General features: G+C 25.0%; 3 protein-coding genes across 7 annotated transcripts; 1 reads left to right on the top strand and 2 right to left on the bottom strand.

The window, feature by feature from the left end:
* The first annotated feature begins 73 nt into the window (after nt 1–73).
* Nucleotides 74–1,635, top strand: LOC129608882 (dnaJ homolog subfamily C member 28). The gene is made up of 3 exons (XM_055520650.1): nt 74–434; nt 484–732; nt 809–1,635. Exons 1-3 carry the CDS (start codon nt 336–338, stop codon nt 1,541–1,543), a joined length of 1,083 nt encoding a protein of 360 aa, XP_055376625.1. The 5' UTR covers nt 74–335; the 3' UTR covers nt 1,544–1,635.
* Nucleotides 1,636–2,424: 789 nt separating this feature from the next.
* On the bottom strand, nt 2,425–15,606 carry LOC129608909 (exportin-1). Of its 2 annotated transcripts, XM_055520696.1 has the most exons (9): nt 15,505–15,606; nt 8,091–8,323; nt 7,024–7,925; nt 6,077–6,937; nt 5,621–5,991; nt 5,082–5,561; nt 4,640–4,972; nt 4,209–4,574; nt 2,425–4,081 (listed from the first exon to the last, which is right to left on the bottom strand). In XM_055520696.1, exons 3-9 carry the CDS (start codon nt 7,658–7,660, stop codon nt 3,932–3,934), a joined length of 3,198 nt encoding a protein of 1,065 aa, XP_055376671.1. In that variant the 5' UTR covers nt 7,661–7,925; nt 8,091–8,323; nt 15,505–15,606; the 3' UTR covers nt 2,425–3,931. The 2 variants fall into 2 exon arrangements, with proteins under 2 accessions (XP_055376671.1, XP_055376672.1); XM_055520697.1 differs by lacking the exon at nt 8,091–8,323 and having other exon boundaries at nt 15,505–15,535.
* Nucleotides 10,199–15,552, bottom strand: LOC129608910 (glycerol-3-phosphate acyltransferase 3-like). 4 transcript variants are annotated; one of them, XM_055520700.1, is made up of 3 exons: nt 13,136–13,201; nt 12,951–13,048; nt 10,199–12,572 (listed from the first exon to the last, which is right to left on the bottom strand). In XM_055520700.1, the coding sequence occupies exon 3, from the start codon at nt 12,405–12,407 to the stop codon at nt 10,974–10,976; it is 1,434 nt and encodes a 477-aa protein (XP_055376675.1). In that variant the 5' UTR covers nt 12,408–12,572; nt 12,951–13,048; nt 13,136–13,201; the 3' UTR covers nt 10,199–10,973. The 4 variants fall into 4 exon arrangements, with proteins under 4 accessions (XP_055376675.1, XP_055376674.1, XP_055376677.1 ...); XM_055520699.1 differs by lacking the exons at nt 12,951–13,048; nt 13,136–13,201 and adding an exon at nt 15,505–15,552; XM_055520702.1 differs by lacking the exons at nt 12,951–13,048; nt 13,136–13,201 and adding an exon at nt 15,442–15,460.
* Nucleotides 15,607–16,738: the final 1,132 nt, after the last annotated feature.

Genomic DNA, 16,738 nt, shown 5'->3' with positions numbered 1-16,738 from the left:
AAGCCAAGCACAATAATTTTAAATTCAATTTTTGATGACCTCCAAATTGTCTGGCAGCGCTGACCTCAATTAAGAAAAATACAAACATTCTTATTTGTCAGTCGAGTTTCAAACCCACAATCAAAATAAATAAAATTTCTTTTTTTTGCAGTATGAAATTTTTATTATATGTATTCTAAAGAATATAAATCAATTTCAAATAACTAACAATCATTAAATTACAAAAAATCAAATAAATAACTAACCTATCTAAATAAAAAAATTTTGAATTGTGATATAACGAACGAAGGAAGCAAATGTACACAAAAACGTAAATAACATTAAGTTTAATAAAAATGTACCAAACTCCCCAAAGAAAGATATTAAATAAGACTTTTCAAGTTCTGATTTTGAAAAGAAACATTTCCAAAATAAAAAGAAATGAACTATATAAAGTAAGACGCAAATTTTGCAAACAGAGTTTTTAAAAGTTTTTTTTTTCAGAAATGTTTTTCCATACTTGGTGTTAATGAGGACTCCGATCAAAATACGGTACGAAAAGCATACATTGATTTAGTGAAAAGAGTTCATCCTGATAGTGGTAAACCGGAAGCATCTGCTGACCGTTTTCATGAAATAGATGAAGCTTTTAAAATCTTACAAGAGAAATTTGCTAAAAATCGTCGTGGTATTTTTGAAAATGAAGAAGAAAAGGTTTTTGATATTCGCCATAAAGCTCCTCAGCACCGACAGGTAAATAAATTTCAAAATTTAAAGCACAATATTTTTTTTAGATTATTTTATTTTTATTCACAATATCTTATTTTAGTATTTAAGTTTTGAGGGAATTGGGGTTGGAACTCCAACACAGCGTCAGAAACAATATCAACAACATAAAGTTACAATTGCTCAAGAGCGTGTTTATAATCATCGAGTAGAGAAAGCACAAGCAGGTGAAAAGGAATTAATGAAAAAAGTATCTGCTGGTATGCAAAGAGATCATCGTATTAAAACAAAATATGGCTTTGATCGTGTTGTAGAAGATTTAATTCTTGAGGCAATGTCAAAAGGAGATTTCGACAATTTGTCATGCGCCGGTAAGCCACTTTCTACAGCTCAATCTCAGAATCCATACTTAGACTTTACAACAGCAAAATTAAATAAAATTTTGATTGACAACGGTTTTACACCAGAATGGATACAATTGCAACGTGACATACGTGAGACGATACAAAAACTAAATAGTGATTTAGCTGAGGAACGATCATACTTTGGAGATTTTCCTTTCAGTGAAAATGAAGATATTAAGTGGAATTTAATTTTAAGGAAATATATAGAAGACGTAGAAAAAATTAATAAATTGATTGATAAATATAATTTGATAGTACCAATAATAGAAAATCAATTCTTTAGAGTTAATTTAGAAAGGATTGCACAAAAAATTGCTAGTGACAATAGTTTGCCAAAGAATCAAAAACGTTACGTTACTGATGAAGAAGCAAAAATTGAACAGAATGAATATAAAAAAAGCGATTTTTTTTCCTTTCTGGGCTCATTATTTTGATTATGAACTTATTAGATTTGTATATAATACTTTTTTTAAATAGTGATATTTGTGTACCTTGCTTATTTAATAAATAACTTATTTTATTGAAATTGAAAAAGGATCTTTTAATATTTCCTTAATTTCGTTACATAAAAGGATCGGCAGAACAAAAGTTTAAAACGTTGGAATATTTGATTAAGAGCATCTTGATGTTATTCAGTTACTGTTTTTAAGACGACGACTGCACATGGTGCGTGATTTAGTTTTGGAAACTTTGTTTAATTTTTTCAGTTCTTACCTTACTACGCAAACTAAGCATAGTGAGAACTTAGCTTAATAATAACATTATTGGTCCAATTTTTTTATGTTTTTATTATTAAACTAAGGAATTGCTGTTTAAAGCCCTTTTCTGGTGACAAAGTATGGAATCTTTCGAGATTGGGAAATAAACCTTTCAAAAAACTCAAAACAATCTATTGTCAAGTATCATCGAACAAGTCTTTCTTATTTCAACGTTTGCTCGGTTTCGAGTTTTTGTTCCGAAACTTTGTTAAAAATTAGTTCGTAGATAACCATTTTAAAAAATTGTAAAAATTTTAAGTTTTTCTTTCTAAATACCGAAAATTTAATATCGAAAATGAGCCCTTAAAAATATCGTAAAAAATTGTGCAAGTGAAGAAATAAAACAATTGCTTTTATCTTTTTTTTTATCTTATTTTTTTGTTACTAATTTCGTGTTTAACAATTCATTAAATTTCACAATTAATAAAATTAAAAAGATTTTTTTAGTATCTTTATTTTTTTTTTAATTTTATTAATCTTATTATAAAAACACTCATTCGATCTACACATTTGTATAAAATTGGGAAACAATTTATGTATGTATGTATGTTAGAGAAAATAATGAGGAAAAATAAAATAAAAAATAATTTTGTAATTTTTTATAAGTCATAATTCAAAAAACAAATCTTATTAATAATTTATGTTTATAATTATTGTTAAATAATTGAAAATAATTGTTTTCCTTTAGAACATTGGATAGAACTTTAAATTGTAATTGAAAATGTAAATTTATAAATATTGAAAATTATTAAATTTTTGAAAAAGCTAAACGGGAATAAAAGATTGTCTTTAAATGTATAAAAATTACATAAAAATTATTTAAATTCTTTATAATTTCAAAATAATATAAACTCCTACAAATAATGCAGATAACTTAATTTTATTTTAATTCTGCAAAATTATTACATATTTAATTAAAATTTAATAAGAAAAATAATTTCTAAATAATCTGCCATATAAATAGCGTTGAATAATGTTTACATAGTTAAAATTATAAAGAAATTAAAAACTACAATAAAAAAATTGGTATTATTTAACTTACATTTTCGAGAAATTACAAAAAAAAAAATTAGATTCTGTAAATGAAATTTAAAAAGAAAGTTTTTTAATACTAATTTTATATTAAAAAATTAGTGAATTAATGTTTTAGCAACAAAAAATTAGTATAAAATGATTCCATTAAAGTTTTTACGTAATAGTTTAACCTAATATCAAAATTTACAAATGTGTTCAAAGCATAAATAAATGATAAATTACTTCATGTTAATTATAAACTGCGCTTTAATAAAATGTCAAAAAAAAAATGTGGAAAAATAAAAACATTGATTACCGAAACATTCTGATTTTACTTTTTATAATATTTTTCCATTTAACATAATTACAACCAATGAAATATTCAAATACAGATTGTAAATATATTATATACAATTAAGAAAACAAAAAAAAAATATTGGAATAAATTTAATCAAATCATAAAAAAAAAATGAAATCATTTAAAATGCATTTAATTTTTGTTTCATTAAGTATAGAAAAATTAATAAAAAGCATCTATGAGTGTATGTGCACAAATTAATTTTTTTTTTCTTACATTCACTTAATTATTATATGTTTAATTAAAAAATCATCCACTCAAGCATAATTTCTTGTGGTTAATTACAAACATTTATTTTATATTTTAAAGTTTTTTTAACCCAAACATACTTCTAAAAACAGGATTTTTTTTTATAAATTATAATTTTTCTCTCTCGCAAATTTCACTGCATGTGTATATTTAATTTTTATATTCTTATATATATAAAAAAGAATAAAAATGTTTTTTTTTCATGAAATATTTTGTTTTTTTTTAATACAAATGTTGATTTTCTACTTCTACAAATTTATCTCGTTTCTCATATTCTCAATAAATCGCTGCTTTATATTTTTCACTTTTTTATTAATTTTGTAATATTTTCCTAATGAAAGATTTTATATAATCATTCATTTATATAGTTTTAGTATTCTGTTTTAGCAAAAAAAATGTTTATATTCAATTTGTGAGAGCGTATTTTTGCATACGATGTAGCATTATTCATCTTGCATGTCTTCAGGCAATTCATGAGGATTTATCATACCAGGTATATTACGTTGCATAAGTCGTTTATTTGTTTGTTCTTCACGTAAGGCAGCTTCTCGTTCTTCAAGATATAGATCTGAATCATCTTCACCAGTAACCTCCTAAAATGTTTTAACATACTTTACTAAATGATATATAATTTTTTTTTTACACAAATAACAAGTAAATTAAATATTTAGTAATAATAGAAATAATAGAAAATAAAAAAAAAATATAAAAATAACATACACGAATTTGAATCAAGAAATCTCTCAAATGCTCTTTAAATGCAGATACATTTTCATCCAAATCAAATAATCCCGTAACAAATACTTTGATTTGGTTATCTGTTAAATGACTAAATGCACTTTTTAATAAAGATGCAACGTATTCTTTTATAAACACTGTGTTATCCTGTATTGGGCCCAAATTTACTGCAATTTTATTATTTTCAATTAGTGAAAACATATATGCTAATATAACAGCATGCATGGCTAAACTAGCTGCGTGTGATGTATCAGTTACAACTGAAAATATTTGCATTAATATATCGGTAAAATACGTTTGATAAAAACTCTGTGCTGCTTGAGGATGTTGTTCCAAATTTTGCAACATCTGAAAACAAGTACAAAATGAATTACATGTTTAACAGTTTTATATTTTATTATATGTAATTTCACCTTATATAAAATTTGCAAACCCATATCTGCAACATTTCTCATCGTGTGCTTGAAGGCCCATACCACCGAATCAAAAACTAATTTAAATTGTGCTGGTGGTATACTTAAGAAAGATTTAAAACAATAAGCATTTACTGCTTGTAATAATTCATAGAAGCTTGTACGGTGTTGTGGATAGTCCTCAAAATTTTTATTTATCATATCCAATGTGCATTCAAAGACAGCATCGAATATTTTTGGTACTTCCGGTGTTATAAAATTTCTTAATTTATTTACAATAACTGCCATCGTACTTAAAACTTTAGGCTCCCGTGCTTGCGGAATTTTACATCTCTGATAATAATAAAAAAAAAACAAGTATTTTTATTATTTATAAAAACGGCAATAGTTTCATTAAAATTATAGACGATAATACATGCAATTTATAGATAATTATAATTACTTGATAGTCCAATAAAACCGCTTCTAGTAAAGGTGGTATAAAATTATCCAATACCATTTGATTGTCACTTGAACGAGATACCCACTCAGATATTAAAGTTAAAGTTTCCTTTTTGACAACATGCATTACTTTTATCAACGGTTGATTATTGACATTCATTCCATTGACTGTTATAGCTTGTATAATATTTTCAGACATAATTTTATAAACATTTAACATATCCAAATAAATTCGACCTAATTGTATTACATAACTGTGACCCAATGCTTTACAAGCAGCTACATTTGTTTTAAGTATGCTACCCAATTGTTTAACTGCAGCCATATTACGTAAGAATTCTACGTTTTTTGAGGCTCTTGATATAATTTCGTCCCAAACCTGGTTGGGCAAATACATATAACGTTCAATCAAAGCATCTTGTTGAACTTGATCAACCTGTGCTGATATCATATATCCAACGGCTTCATAGAATGTATGAACCTTATGAAACAAAAGTCAAGTTAAAATAATGAATCATAAATTTTGTTAAAGTAGATTACTTGTTGTGGCTGTAAGTCACATATTATGGTACTCATTGTGCTTAAAATTTCATCAATAAATGTACAAACTTCATTTGGTTGTATTGTTACAAAATAACGACGACATTTCATAGCAATTTTGATGAATGTGTCACATGCCATATCTTGTACGCCATCATGAGTTTCATGCATAAATTCAAATAATTTATTTACAACGGTTTTCAAAAACTTCCAATGAGCTCGTAAAAATCTTGGGTATTGTCCCACAACATACATTATATTAGAAGCTATAATAGCTTTATTGTCTTTGCCTTTTTTCTGTTCACAAAGGCCTAGTAGATCTTTAATAACAGTTACTAGAAAACGTTTTTCATCCTCTTCACAAAACGCCCCTACAATTAATTTTAAAAACAAATTGTAATGATATACTATTTATATGTACAAAATACATTCATAATGCATAAAAATATTATTTACCTGAAATAGAACCAATTGCCCAACACAAAGTATTTAAATTTTTCCACGAAAACTCTGTTCCATTCACCTGATTCATCAATTTTTCTGTCATAATACGTTCCGTATCAGCATAATCTAAATGTGTTAAAAACACAAGCGTTTCACGCATATTCTTATATAAATTAATAGCATTTGTATCCTTCATAAATTCTCTCACAACTTCACCATTTTCATTTTCTACAATCAAAACTTCTTCTGGTTTTGCCATACGTGATATCATAATATAGCGTACTTTCGATAATATATCAGCGTAAAAACGTCGACGAGATAACACAGTACGTTTCGCAAATTGATTACATTGATTACCAGCGTATGGATCTGAGCTATACAGATCATCCACTAAACTATTCCAATATTCGAGACATATTTTAAATATTTCAACATCTTCAACTTCTGAAATCATTACCAAACATAATAAGGCTCTCTGCAAATGTTCAACATACTGTGCTTCCTCAACAAGTTTACCATGTTCTTTTAAAAATGTACATAGAAACATTGCTAAATTTTGCACAAACTGTTGTTCATGATCGGTACCGTTCATATAATTATGATTCATATCTGTATTTGGATTCAACATTTGATCCAATTGTTCCATAGTTTCTTTGAATAATTGAGCAAAATTATTATTATATTGTGGGACACTTAGAGCAGCAATTTCTGATAAACATTTTAATGTTACATTACGAAACATTGGAACGTTTAAAAGTTTAAATATTAATGTTTCGATTAACTTTGTTTCAAATATATAACCAAGAGGAATCCAATTTAAAAATCTTAAAAGGGTTTCCAAAGTTGCTTCAATCAATGGTGCGTTCATCGAGCCTAAATTTTTTTTACAACATTTTAAATAAAAAATATTAAAACTTGTGCCAAAAATTTAAATATTAATATAATTCATTTTCAATTACCTTCTAAAACAAATGAACATAACTGAAATATTTGTGAGAATTCTGAACACATGGTATCCTTCAAATGTTTGGCTTTTGTTTGTGTTATTTGGCCAGAACAGAAATCAAATACCTCTTCACTTAATAGTTTCAATATAACCATATTATTTTTACATAAACTTTCGTTTGTTTTTGACGCACCAACGATATCACCAATAAATGTTTCCCAATTTTTAGGCCATTCACGCTTTAATATTTGTACCAATATCATATTTAATTTATTTAAGTATACTTTATTTGCGTCCATCGTTTCGGGATCTGATGATGTTTTTATAATTAAACTTACAACATATTTCTTTATACCTTCACATTGATTACGTGGCAATATCTTCCATCTTGTTTTAATAACTTCTTCTAATATTTGCAGTGCGTAAAATTTCGTTTGCTGATTTTGTGAAAATTCTAATATACTATCAACCCGTGTCCACGCATCGGGATGTTCCTTTAATGTTGTTAAAATTTCCTGTGCCAAACGTAATTGTTCACCTTGAGAAGTGTATAAAGATACAACAATGTTGTCCAATAGGCCTATATCAAGTTTCTGACTGAAATCAAGTAGTTTTCTAGCCTCTTCGGCTGATAATGTAGTCATCGCCATCTTTAATGTTTTCAATACTTTCTCTCTATATTTTAAACGATATCCTATGCAAACAAGTGCTTTTTATATGCATATGTTATTGCAATAAGATATGAATTCGTATTTTTGTTATATATATATGGTTGGTATAAGGACCCTTTGATAGATGTTTATTTAATATTTTACTCAAATTTGAATCCAAATTTTGTTACAAATCAACCAAAACCTTTTGAATTGTTCGATTTTATTTTCTTTATCGTAACTTCTTATTTTATCTTAATTTAAACTATTATTTTATTTAAGAAAAAAAAGCAAAAAAAAAATTCAAATAGAATAAAATAAAAACAAATTAAGATAGAACAAAAGTATTTTTAAATAAAAAATGGAATTTAATTTTTATTCATAAAAAAATTTTTATTTTTATATATATATATCTATATATATACAGTACTTGATTGCAGTTGGTTGTTATTTGAAGCGGCTTTAACAGATATTCACGCAAAATTCACCACCCATTCAAAATTGGTTCTTTTCTTAAGATTATTATTATATTTATATATGTTGCTTGTTGGCTCCTTTTCTTGTTTATTGAATATATTTATTTAATAATTTATTAAATAAATTTTGTCAATGTTTTATTTCAAGATTCATTCAATACACATACGCACCACTCACAAAAAAAATCTGCAAATAAACAAAATATTAAAAAGTAATATAAATTATTAAATTTGAAATTTTTGCTTATATGACATACATAGGTATTTTTATATGACATTGTGCCTTAAATATAGACACATTTATTGCATAATTGTAATGAATTTTTAAATTAATAATATAATTTTATTAATTTCAACATTGGAGTACTGTGTTGTCGAAACTGCATTTACTGTTAAATTGTACAGTATTACAATGTTGACGTAAATTTAATGCCAAATTATATTACAAATATGTATTTTATTGACAAACAAAAATTTTATATATGTACATATATTTTATTTATATTAATTTCTATATCAATTCCAATCACACTTATAATCAATAAAAACAAAACTAGCTAACGAGCTATTAACTCTTTTATTTTAGAAGCATGTTTAATTTGTAAATTAATTTTGTTTTTTTTTATAATTAATTTAATAATATCATAAGTTGGTTTGGATTTTTTAAAAAACTATTTTCAACTTATTTTAGAAAAAAATTTGAAACGGATTTGTGAGAGGAATTAGTATCGTTTTAGAATCGACAGATACAGTTGAGTTCCTACAAAATTGATACATCAGTTGAACCATTAATCATTAACACTGATATTACACAGTCGAGGTCTGATAAAATATATATAAGTACATATGTATATTTTCCATAAATTATATATACAATTTATTTCTATATATGTATGTATATATTTAATTAAATGAGAATGAAATATAATGCATTTTTTTTAGCCGCAATATATTCTTTAATAATTGAGTTTGAAACACATTAAAAGTTGGATTTGACAATTATAAAATAAATAACATATTTGATTATAATCATACATACTTATTTGATTATGATAGTACATATTTAATCATATTTCCTATATTGAAAACTATTGCGGGAACGATATTACGCTGCCACGTTCATAAGATACATATAATAATTTGCAAAACAAGTTCCATTCAAAACATTGCACAATATTAAGTTTACATTATTAATGTTTGAATTTTAGTTTTCGCGAGCCGAATTATATAATGTTGTGATCCTACAAAAAATCTGAAGAAAGTAGAAACTTTTGTCTTTTGGGAAAATAATCTTTATCGCAAAACATTTTTATCGTCCTATCGTCACGTATTGATGTGTAAAAGTTTAAATCGATTTTCTACATTTAAAACAAGATGAATAAAAGAAGTTGATGTATGTACTTCTTTACACATATGTAAGTTCAAGATAATATTAGTAATCTAGTCTAGTTGACAAAGTAATCTAAGTATAACTATCTGATATGTACTTTCAAATATGTATAAGGTTGTTTATCTATCTTTAAATAAACTAACTTAATCAATTCTAAATTATTTTTTGTAAGCTTTATTTACTTATTCATTTGCATATGGTATGTAAATTGCTATATTTTTATTATTGCATAGAATCCTTTTGCCTAATATAATTTGATTTTTTACTGAAATTTGATTCAAAGGTTTCTTTAGTGTCTTTACGTGAAATCCTACACTTAAATACCTACTCATATTTAATACCTACCCATATTATATTATATTTAAATATTGTTATATTATATAATAATAATTAGTATCATTAATTATTATAATTTAATTAAAATTATTAATTATTATAATTTTAATTAAATTATAATAATTAATAATATTAATTATGTATATATAAAACTTTTTCAATATGTACATATGTAATTTCGGTTTTCATATTCATAATTCATTTGATAAAGAATTTCGATTAGGTATTATATTTATAATATTTTATAAGTGTTCTGATTTTCACTATATCCATAACTACCAAATTTGAGACTGAAATAATTCGAATTTATTAAAATTTATCTAATAAAAAAGGCGATTACGTTTGTCACAATTACATTTATTTAATTTTAATTTGATGAAATTACAAAAAAAAAAAAAACGAAATAATATTATAGACTAAATAAAATTTCATAAAAATGAATATAAACTCACTTAAGTTTATAATATAAATGGAAAAATTATTTTATTAATCTAGGAGCTTAAATTAATTAAATAAAAAATGCCCAACCTTTATCCTTCAATCAAATTTATAACAAATGGGTATATGTTTTATTTTTTTTTTTCAAATATAGTAATCAAAATTTCAAGGCGTAAATAAATTTTAATTCTGAAATTTTGTTAGTTATTACCTTTACATATACAAATTTAAGACAAAATATTTCATAGTACATTATTTAAAACCCGAATTTATGTATTTTTTTTATTTATACAAAACCTTATTTTTGTCTCTTTGTGTTCTTATTATTTTATCTAACTGATGTTTTGTTTTACTTTTAGTGCGTTAAATTAAAGCATTTTTAAAATATCTAGTTAACATTCGGGAAATCTTGCATTTAATCATTAATTATTTTGAAATTACATTCTTAATTTTTATACTTTAACATTATGAAATTTACATCAGTATCATTATTTTTAACATATGTATGTATGTATACTATTAATTTTGAACTTAAAGATATCTTTTTAGTTGTTTACAAAATGTGTTTTTATCAATCGACATTATGTTTGTAAGAAATTAGAATCCTAAATTAAAAACAAGAAAATGGAAAACTAAAGTGAAATTTTTTTAGTAATTTTCTGATATAATATTTTTATTCCCCTTTTAAACGTTTTGTAAACTCAATTTGTTGTTTCTCCTTCCATTCTTTTTTCGGTTTTGTTCTTTTTAGTTGACCATCCCATACTAAATCGACTAAACCGCCTTGTTTGGCAATTACTCCCTTAACGCGATTTGCAAAATCGATTGCACTCTCGTTTTCTTTTTGATACATTGGTGGTAAATACCAAACATCACAAACTATTGCCCAAGATGTCATCATCATATAAAGGTATTGCATCATTGAATATTTTGAGCTATTCCAGAATGCATCTCCAAATCTGGCATCGTATTTAACAGCAACTGGATAAATAACACCACCAACTTCGAAGCTACCCTTTTTGAATTGCATTACAGAAGTGTTATTAATGCAAGTACCCTCTGGAAATATCAGTATTGGTGGATTTCTTGGATCTGAGACATGTTGTTTTAATCGTTCAGTCACTGCATGTCGATCTTTCGCCTCAGCTCTTTCAAACCAAATATGAGGGGATGCTCTTGCAAGAGCTCTTTGTAAAACACCAAGGAATCCACCATGTCGCTGTCCAATCAATGAATATGTGTTATCACACATTAATATTAAAACATCAATAGGACTAGTATGATTTGCAACACAAATACCCCTTTGAGGACGATTTTCTATATTATGATAATTTATAACTGGAGACAATGCACTTGATAATATGCTAAAGCAATGATTTAATGTGATTGAAACTGCTTTACGTTTAAAATCGCTTTCAGGTAAACCAAAACCAACAACAGCTGTACATATTGTTAACCACAAAACACCAAAAAAACATATAAAAACTCTAATTGGCATTAAAATTGCGTATCTTAAAATAAAACCAATCATCCATATTATAGTCAGTCTCCATGATATAAATTCGTAATGTCTATTAGTTCTCGTAAGTAAATTCCAGTTTTTTAATTCTTCTGAATCAAACCTAGACGTAACTTCATCTTCTATAATAGCTTCTACACCAGTTTTAATATAGGGTAAACAATTTTCTAAACTAAAGTTAATTTCATCTCTCTCAGAATCTTTTTCCAAATTAATTTCATTTTCGTCAAATATTTCTTTTTCATCTACAATTTCAGTCATTTTAGTTCCAACTTTTTTATCACCATCTGGTAAAAGTATTGTATCCCGGCTAATAAGTGCATTATCGTTATCTTTCATGTCGTTTTCTATTACATCATTTTGTTCGGCACTATTACTCTTTAAATCATTGATTCCCGAATTCATATTTTGTTTACTTTCATCGTCTAAACGGGTCTTCTTTTTTGCTTTTTCAATATTTTGCCTTCCATATTCAAAAATTTTTACCATTAGAGCTACATATGCTCTTCTAACACCCATTACTTTATTTATCGCTGCTAAAAATATAACAAATAATATAAAATTACTAAATGCTGACATCATTCCCATGATGATATATCTTTATCCCAAATTAAAGGTATTTTTCTCATGAACAATAATCAATCGATCAAAATTATGTAATATTAGTTAGGAAAGTTTGTTAAGATTCCTCAATTTGTGGTGACAATAATGCATCTGTTGTTGAATGCCCATGCAAAACAGTATCCGTTGAAGCTAGAAAAATAGTACATATTTCCAATTTTTATTTGTTTAATTAATGCACACACTTCTCACTAAAAATCCCTGCAGGCTAAAACATGCTGCATATTTTATTTAAAATGTTTAATCTAAAAATGACATATTTTAAGTCAAAATTCCATAAAATGAGGAACATATTTTGTTCCTCTATAATAACCGACATACATACGTTAAAATATATAATTAAAATTGAATACAAGTTGGTATTAATGAATTAGTTCGAGTCCCAAATAAAAAAAAAAAAATAAATATATTGCCTCCAGGTTGAAACCTGTAGGTTTTTTAGTGAAAATCAGATATTTGTATTTTTATGTATTTAATGATTAAAATTTTGTTAAAATGCTGAACTGATACTTTTTTATTTCTGCTAACTACACCTAATTCAATAAATTTTTGATACGATTTTAATTGTCTTATGTTTTTAATATTTAAAAAAAATCCCTGTTCAAGCTCTAGAAAAAAAAATAGTATTTTTTTAATTCTCTAAATGGCTTTAATATTTCACATAATTAAAAATAAAATTTTTTCAATAAAATTACCTATTTATTTTTTATTATTTAAACAATAAAACGATAATTGCGAATCCTACCTATTCTTACTCTATATTAAATTAAAAGAAAAAAACTATTTTAAAAATATTTTGTATTTAATTTTTAAAATATTAATTGATTTTATAATTTTGTCATTAAAATGATAAGAACATTTATCAAAACAATTTACAAACCAGATTTAGATTAGATATATGTACATATATTGGTAGGTGCTATGTATCGAAATTAACGTTGTACGGTCAGTAACTGAAGCTTTTATATTTAAATAAATAAAAATGAATCTCTTTAATTTTTTTAAAGGAGTTTGTATTTATTTGTAATGCAATTTTTGTTAAACGAATAACGCTCTTAAGCGTATCATATAAATAGTTTAAATGTTCTAATTAAAGAATGGTTAAAAAATATTTGTTTAATTTTCAACCAACGTAATAGCCCGCATATTTTACACTTAGCAATTTTTACTCTTTAAATCATGCACATGAAATTACGAATTATTAATCACTATTAAAAGATGAATCTGCTTTTTTTAATTGTATTTTCCAAATACACTAAGTAGGTACGTAGATACATAGGTACGAAAGGCTTTTAGACCACCCTACTTAACAAAAATTATTCTACCACAATTACAACTATTCAAATTTTTAGTTAAGGTATTGTCCTTAAATAAAAAAAAAAGGAAATATATGCATGTAAATCCCAACATGGATATATCATCTCTCTGAATAAATATTTTTTGAAAGCATACAGCGTTTTTGGTTTTTCATAAATATTATTGTAAACTGTTTAATGAATGTTAGTAAGTGCAAATTTCTTCAAATTTTAGTGGAACAAAATGAAGTTTTGGTAGTCTCCTAAATAGATATGTATTTTGATTTCAACACTTGTATTACGTCATAAATAATAATAAATTTTATACTAATGCTTACCAAAAAGTTTTCAAACAATTTAACTACATACGTACAATTTAACTCTTTATATAAAATAAGCAAAATTTAAGCACAAATTTTTCGACTTTTATTTAAAAAAAAAGTAAAAGGAAAACTAATGATTTTTCGAAAATATAAGCACAATTATAAAGACATTTTCGCATTTTTTCTCATAAAATCTTATAATGATATAAAATTATGATGAATATAAAAATCTTATTTTATTTTAAATTTAACCATTAATTAATAACATATGCTTATTTATATGTCCAATAAATTCAGTTTGAATAAAATGTACCGAAACGCGCGAAAATATTTTTTTTTTATTATTATATACATATATTAAGAGAAAATGAAACACAAATATATTTATTTGATATTTCAATAAAGGTAAGTCAAAAAAAGCCGAAAAGAGACAAGCATATATAATAATAGATTGTCTATTTTTTTTGTTGTGAATTTTGATGTTAAGTTTTAAGGAAATCGTTACAAAGAATTACCAGCCAATTTTGAATATTTTATGAAAACTGTTTATGATTCCTTTTTAACAAAAATAATGTATTCTACTCTATTAAATAATAAGTTAAAAAATTTAACTAAAAAATACAAATTTACATCTAAATTACTTCCATTTTATATTTAAAATATGTAACTTGATTTTCAAATCAATACACTATTTCATTTTAGGACAATCTGGTAACTTTTAAAATAAAATGTACCTTTAAAACCATCCCGTACTTAAAAAAAAAAATCTGCATGTTTCATACATATCCATTCAAGCGATATGAAAAAATTTGTGCGTCATTTGACATTTCACAATTTTTTATTCTACATTTTCACAAGTTTATTAAAGATTTTCCAAAAAAAAAAAAAAATATACATATTAAAAAAAAAAATTTTCAAAAATGATTATAAGTGATGCACAACGCACCCACAAATTCCCTAATATTTATTCAGATTTGATTTTTTTAAGTTTTTTTTTTTTGGACTAAATGCACCATTATGTTTTAATACCCGATTCAATTTCATTTTATCGACATTTTCAACTTTTTTTTTTCCTTTTTATATTCCTCAAAAAAACACTTTCTTATGCTTCCTTTTTATATAAAAAAAAATATACACTATTGATAAAAAAAGCAACCAATTTACCAATTATGGGAAAAAGAAAGTTATATAAAAAAAAGTTAAAGAATTATGTACATATGTATCTAAAATATTTCTAATTGAAAAATTTTCTCATAAATTATGCCCCCATCAACCAAACCAAAATTCACAAGCTTTTTCAAAAATCAAAATTTCAATATATAATATGCACAAATAATTAATATTTAATTATCTTAAGTTAGTAAATGTATTCAAATAATATACCAACTGATTGAAATTATTTTAAAACTTAATTTTAAATTTATTTAAAAATAAAATATAATTTACTTTTAGAATTGCGGCTAGACAGAGAAACGCTCACATTCACACGAACTTTTTATTATTTTCAATAAAATGAAGTTAAATACAAATTTCAAACGCAAATCAGAATATGGCACTCTTCGAAATGACATTCCATAATGACGTCAGAAGGTGCCATTCCAAATTAAAATGAAATTAATTGTGTGTGTATGTACAACGTTGATAAATTTTTTGTATAATTTAATATATCAATACTCTGGTCAACAATATGTCTTGTTTTTTTTGTTCACTTTTTAAAAATTTAAGTGAGTAACACAAAATTGAAATTCTTCATATTACCAATCATTGGCACCAAGTGACGTCATTCATAAATAAAAATGGCGATCATTTTTAAAAATGTTAATTTCTAACTTCGCCACATTATTTTCTAGTACCAAGTTTCTTTTTTCTTCCTTTTTAAGTTTTACCAAGTTTAAAACCCAGCAAACAAATTTTGTATGTTACGCAAAAATGCATTTGCGTTATACAACGTGATGGCACACTTTAGCAACTTTAATATATGCAAAACCAAAAAGCGTTCTTAAATATCTATTTTTATATTGAAAACTGAGTTGACATTTTCGTTAATAATTTGAAAATTATCAAAGAAAACACCTTTAGATTAACGAAATGAACGAGGTTGATTAACAAAAATGTACTCAGCTGTATTTTTTGGATAAAAATCCGTCAAATTATATTTAAAAAAAAAATCAATTTTCTCTTGAAATTTACAACTAAATAAAAATGTTTTACCATGCTCCGTATTTTTTACTTATTTAAATTTGTTGTAATACAAAAATTTAGTGCATTTTGAAACCATCGATATCAAAGTTTCGCAAACCTTGCATAGCTTGCATAGCCTTGTTGTGAAACACATTTCAGCAATTTTAACCATACATATTGATTAATATCTAATTGGATCGCTGGTTTGTATTCCTCATATAATATGCTAACTTTCTGTTTTAGAAACGAGGAATAAAACAGACACAATTTTACAATTTTTTCATGTATAATACAACTCCTTAGACCCTCACCAAAAAATAGTTTCACAAATAAGAAGAGATAAGTGGACAAAGGGGTTAACTAACATTTTGACGAAAATCGGACTTTTCGGATGGAACATCATTAAATTTCAACTGTAATTACTCTTATAACTAGAAACTTAATAGAAGACGAGATTGACAATTCACATAGTAGATAAATAACAAAAAAATTAATAGTT

The sequence above is a fragment of the Condylostylus longicornis genome, unplaced genomic scaffold, assembly GCF_029603195.1.
Source record: "Condylostylus longicornis isolate FDR11 unplaced genomic scaffold, ASM2960319v2 ptg000037l, whole genome shotgun sequence".
Lineage (NCBI taxonomy): Eukaryota > Metazoa > Arthropoda > Insecta > Diptera > Dolichopodidae > Condylostylus > Condylostylus longicornis.
The sequence above is the reverse complement of the archived record's forward strand: the minus strand, read 5'-3'. Positions and strand labels throughout refer to the sequence as shown.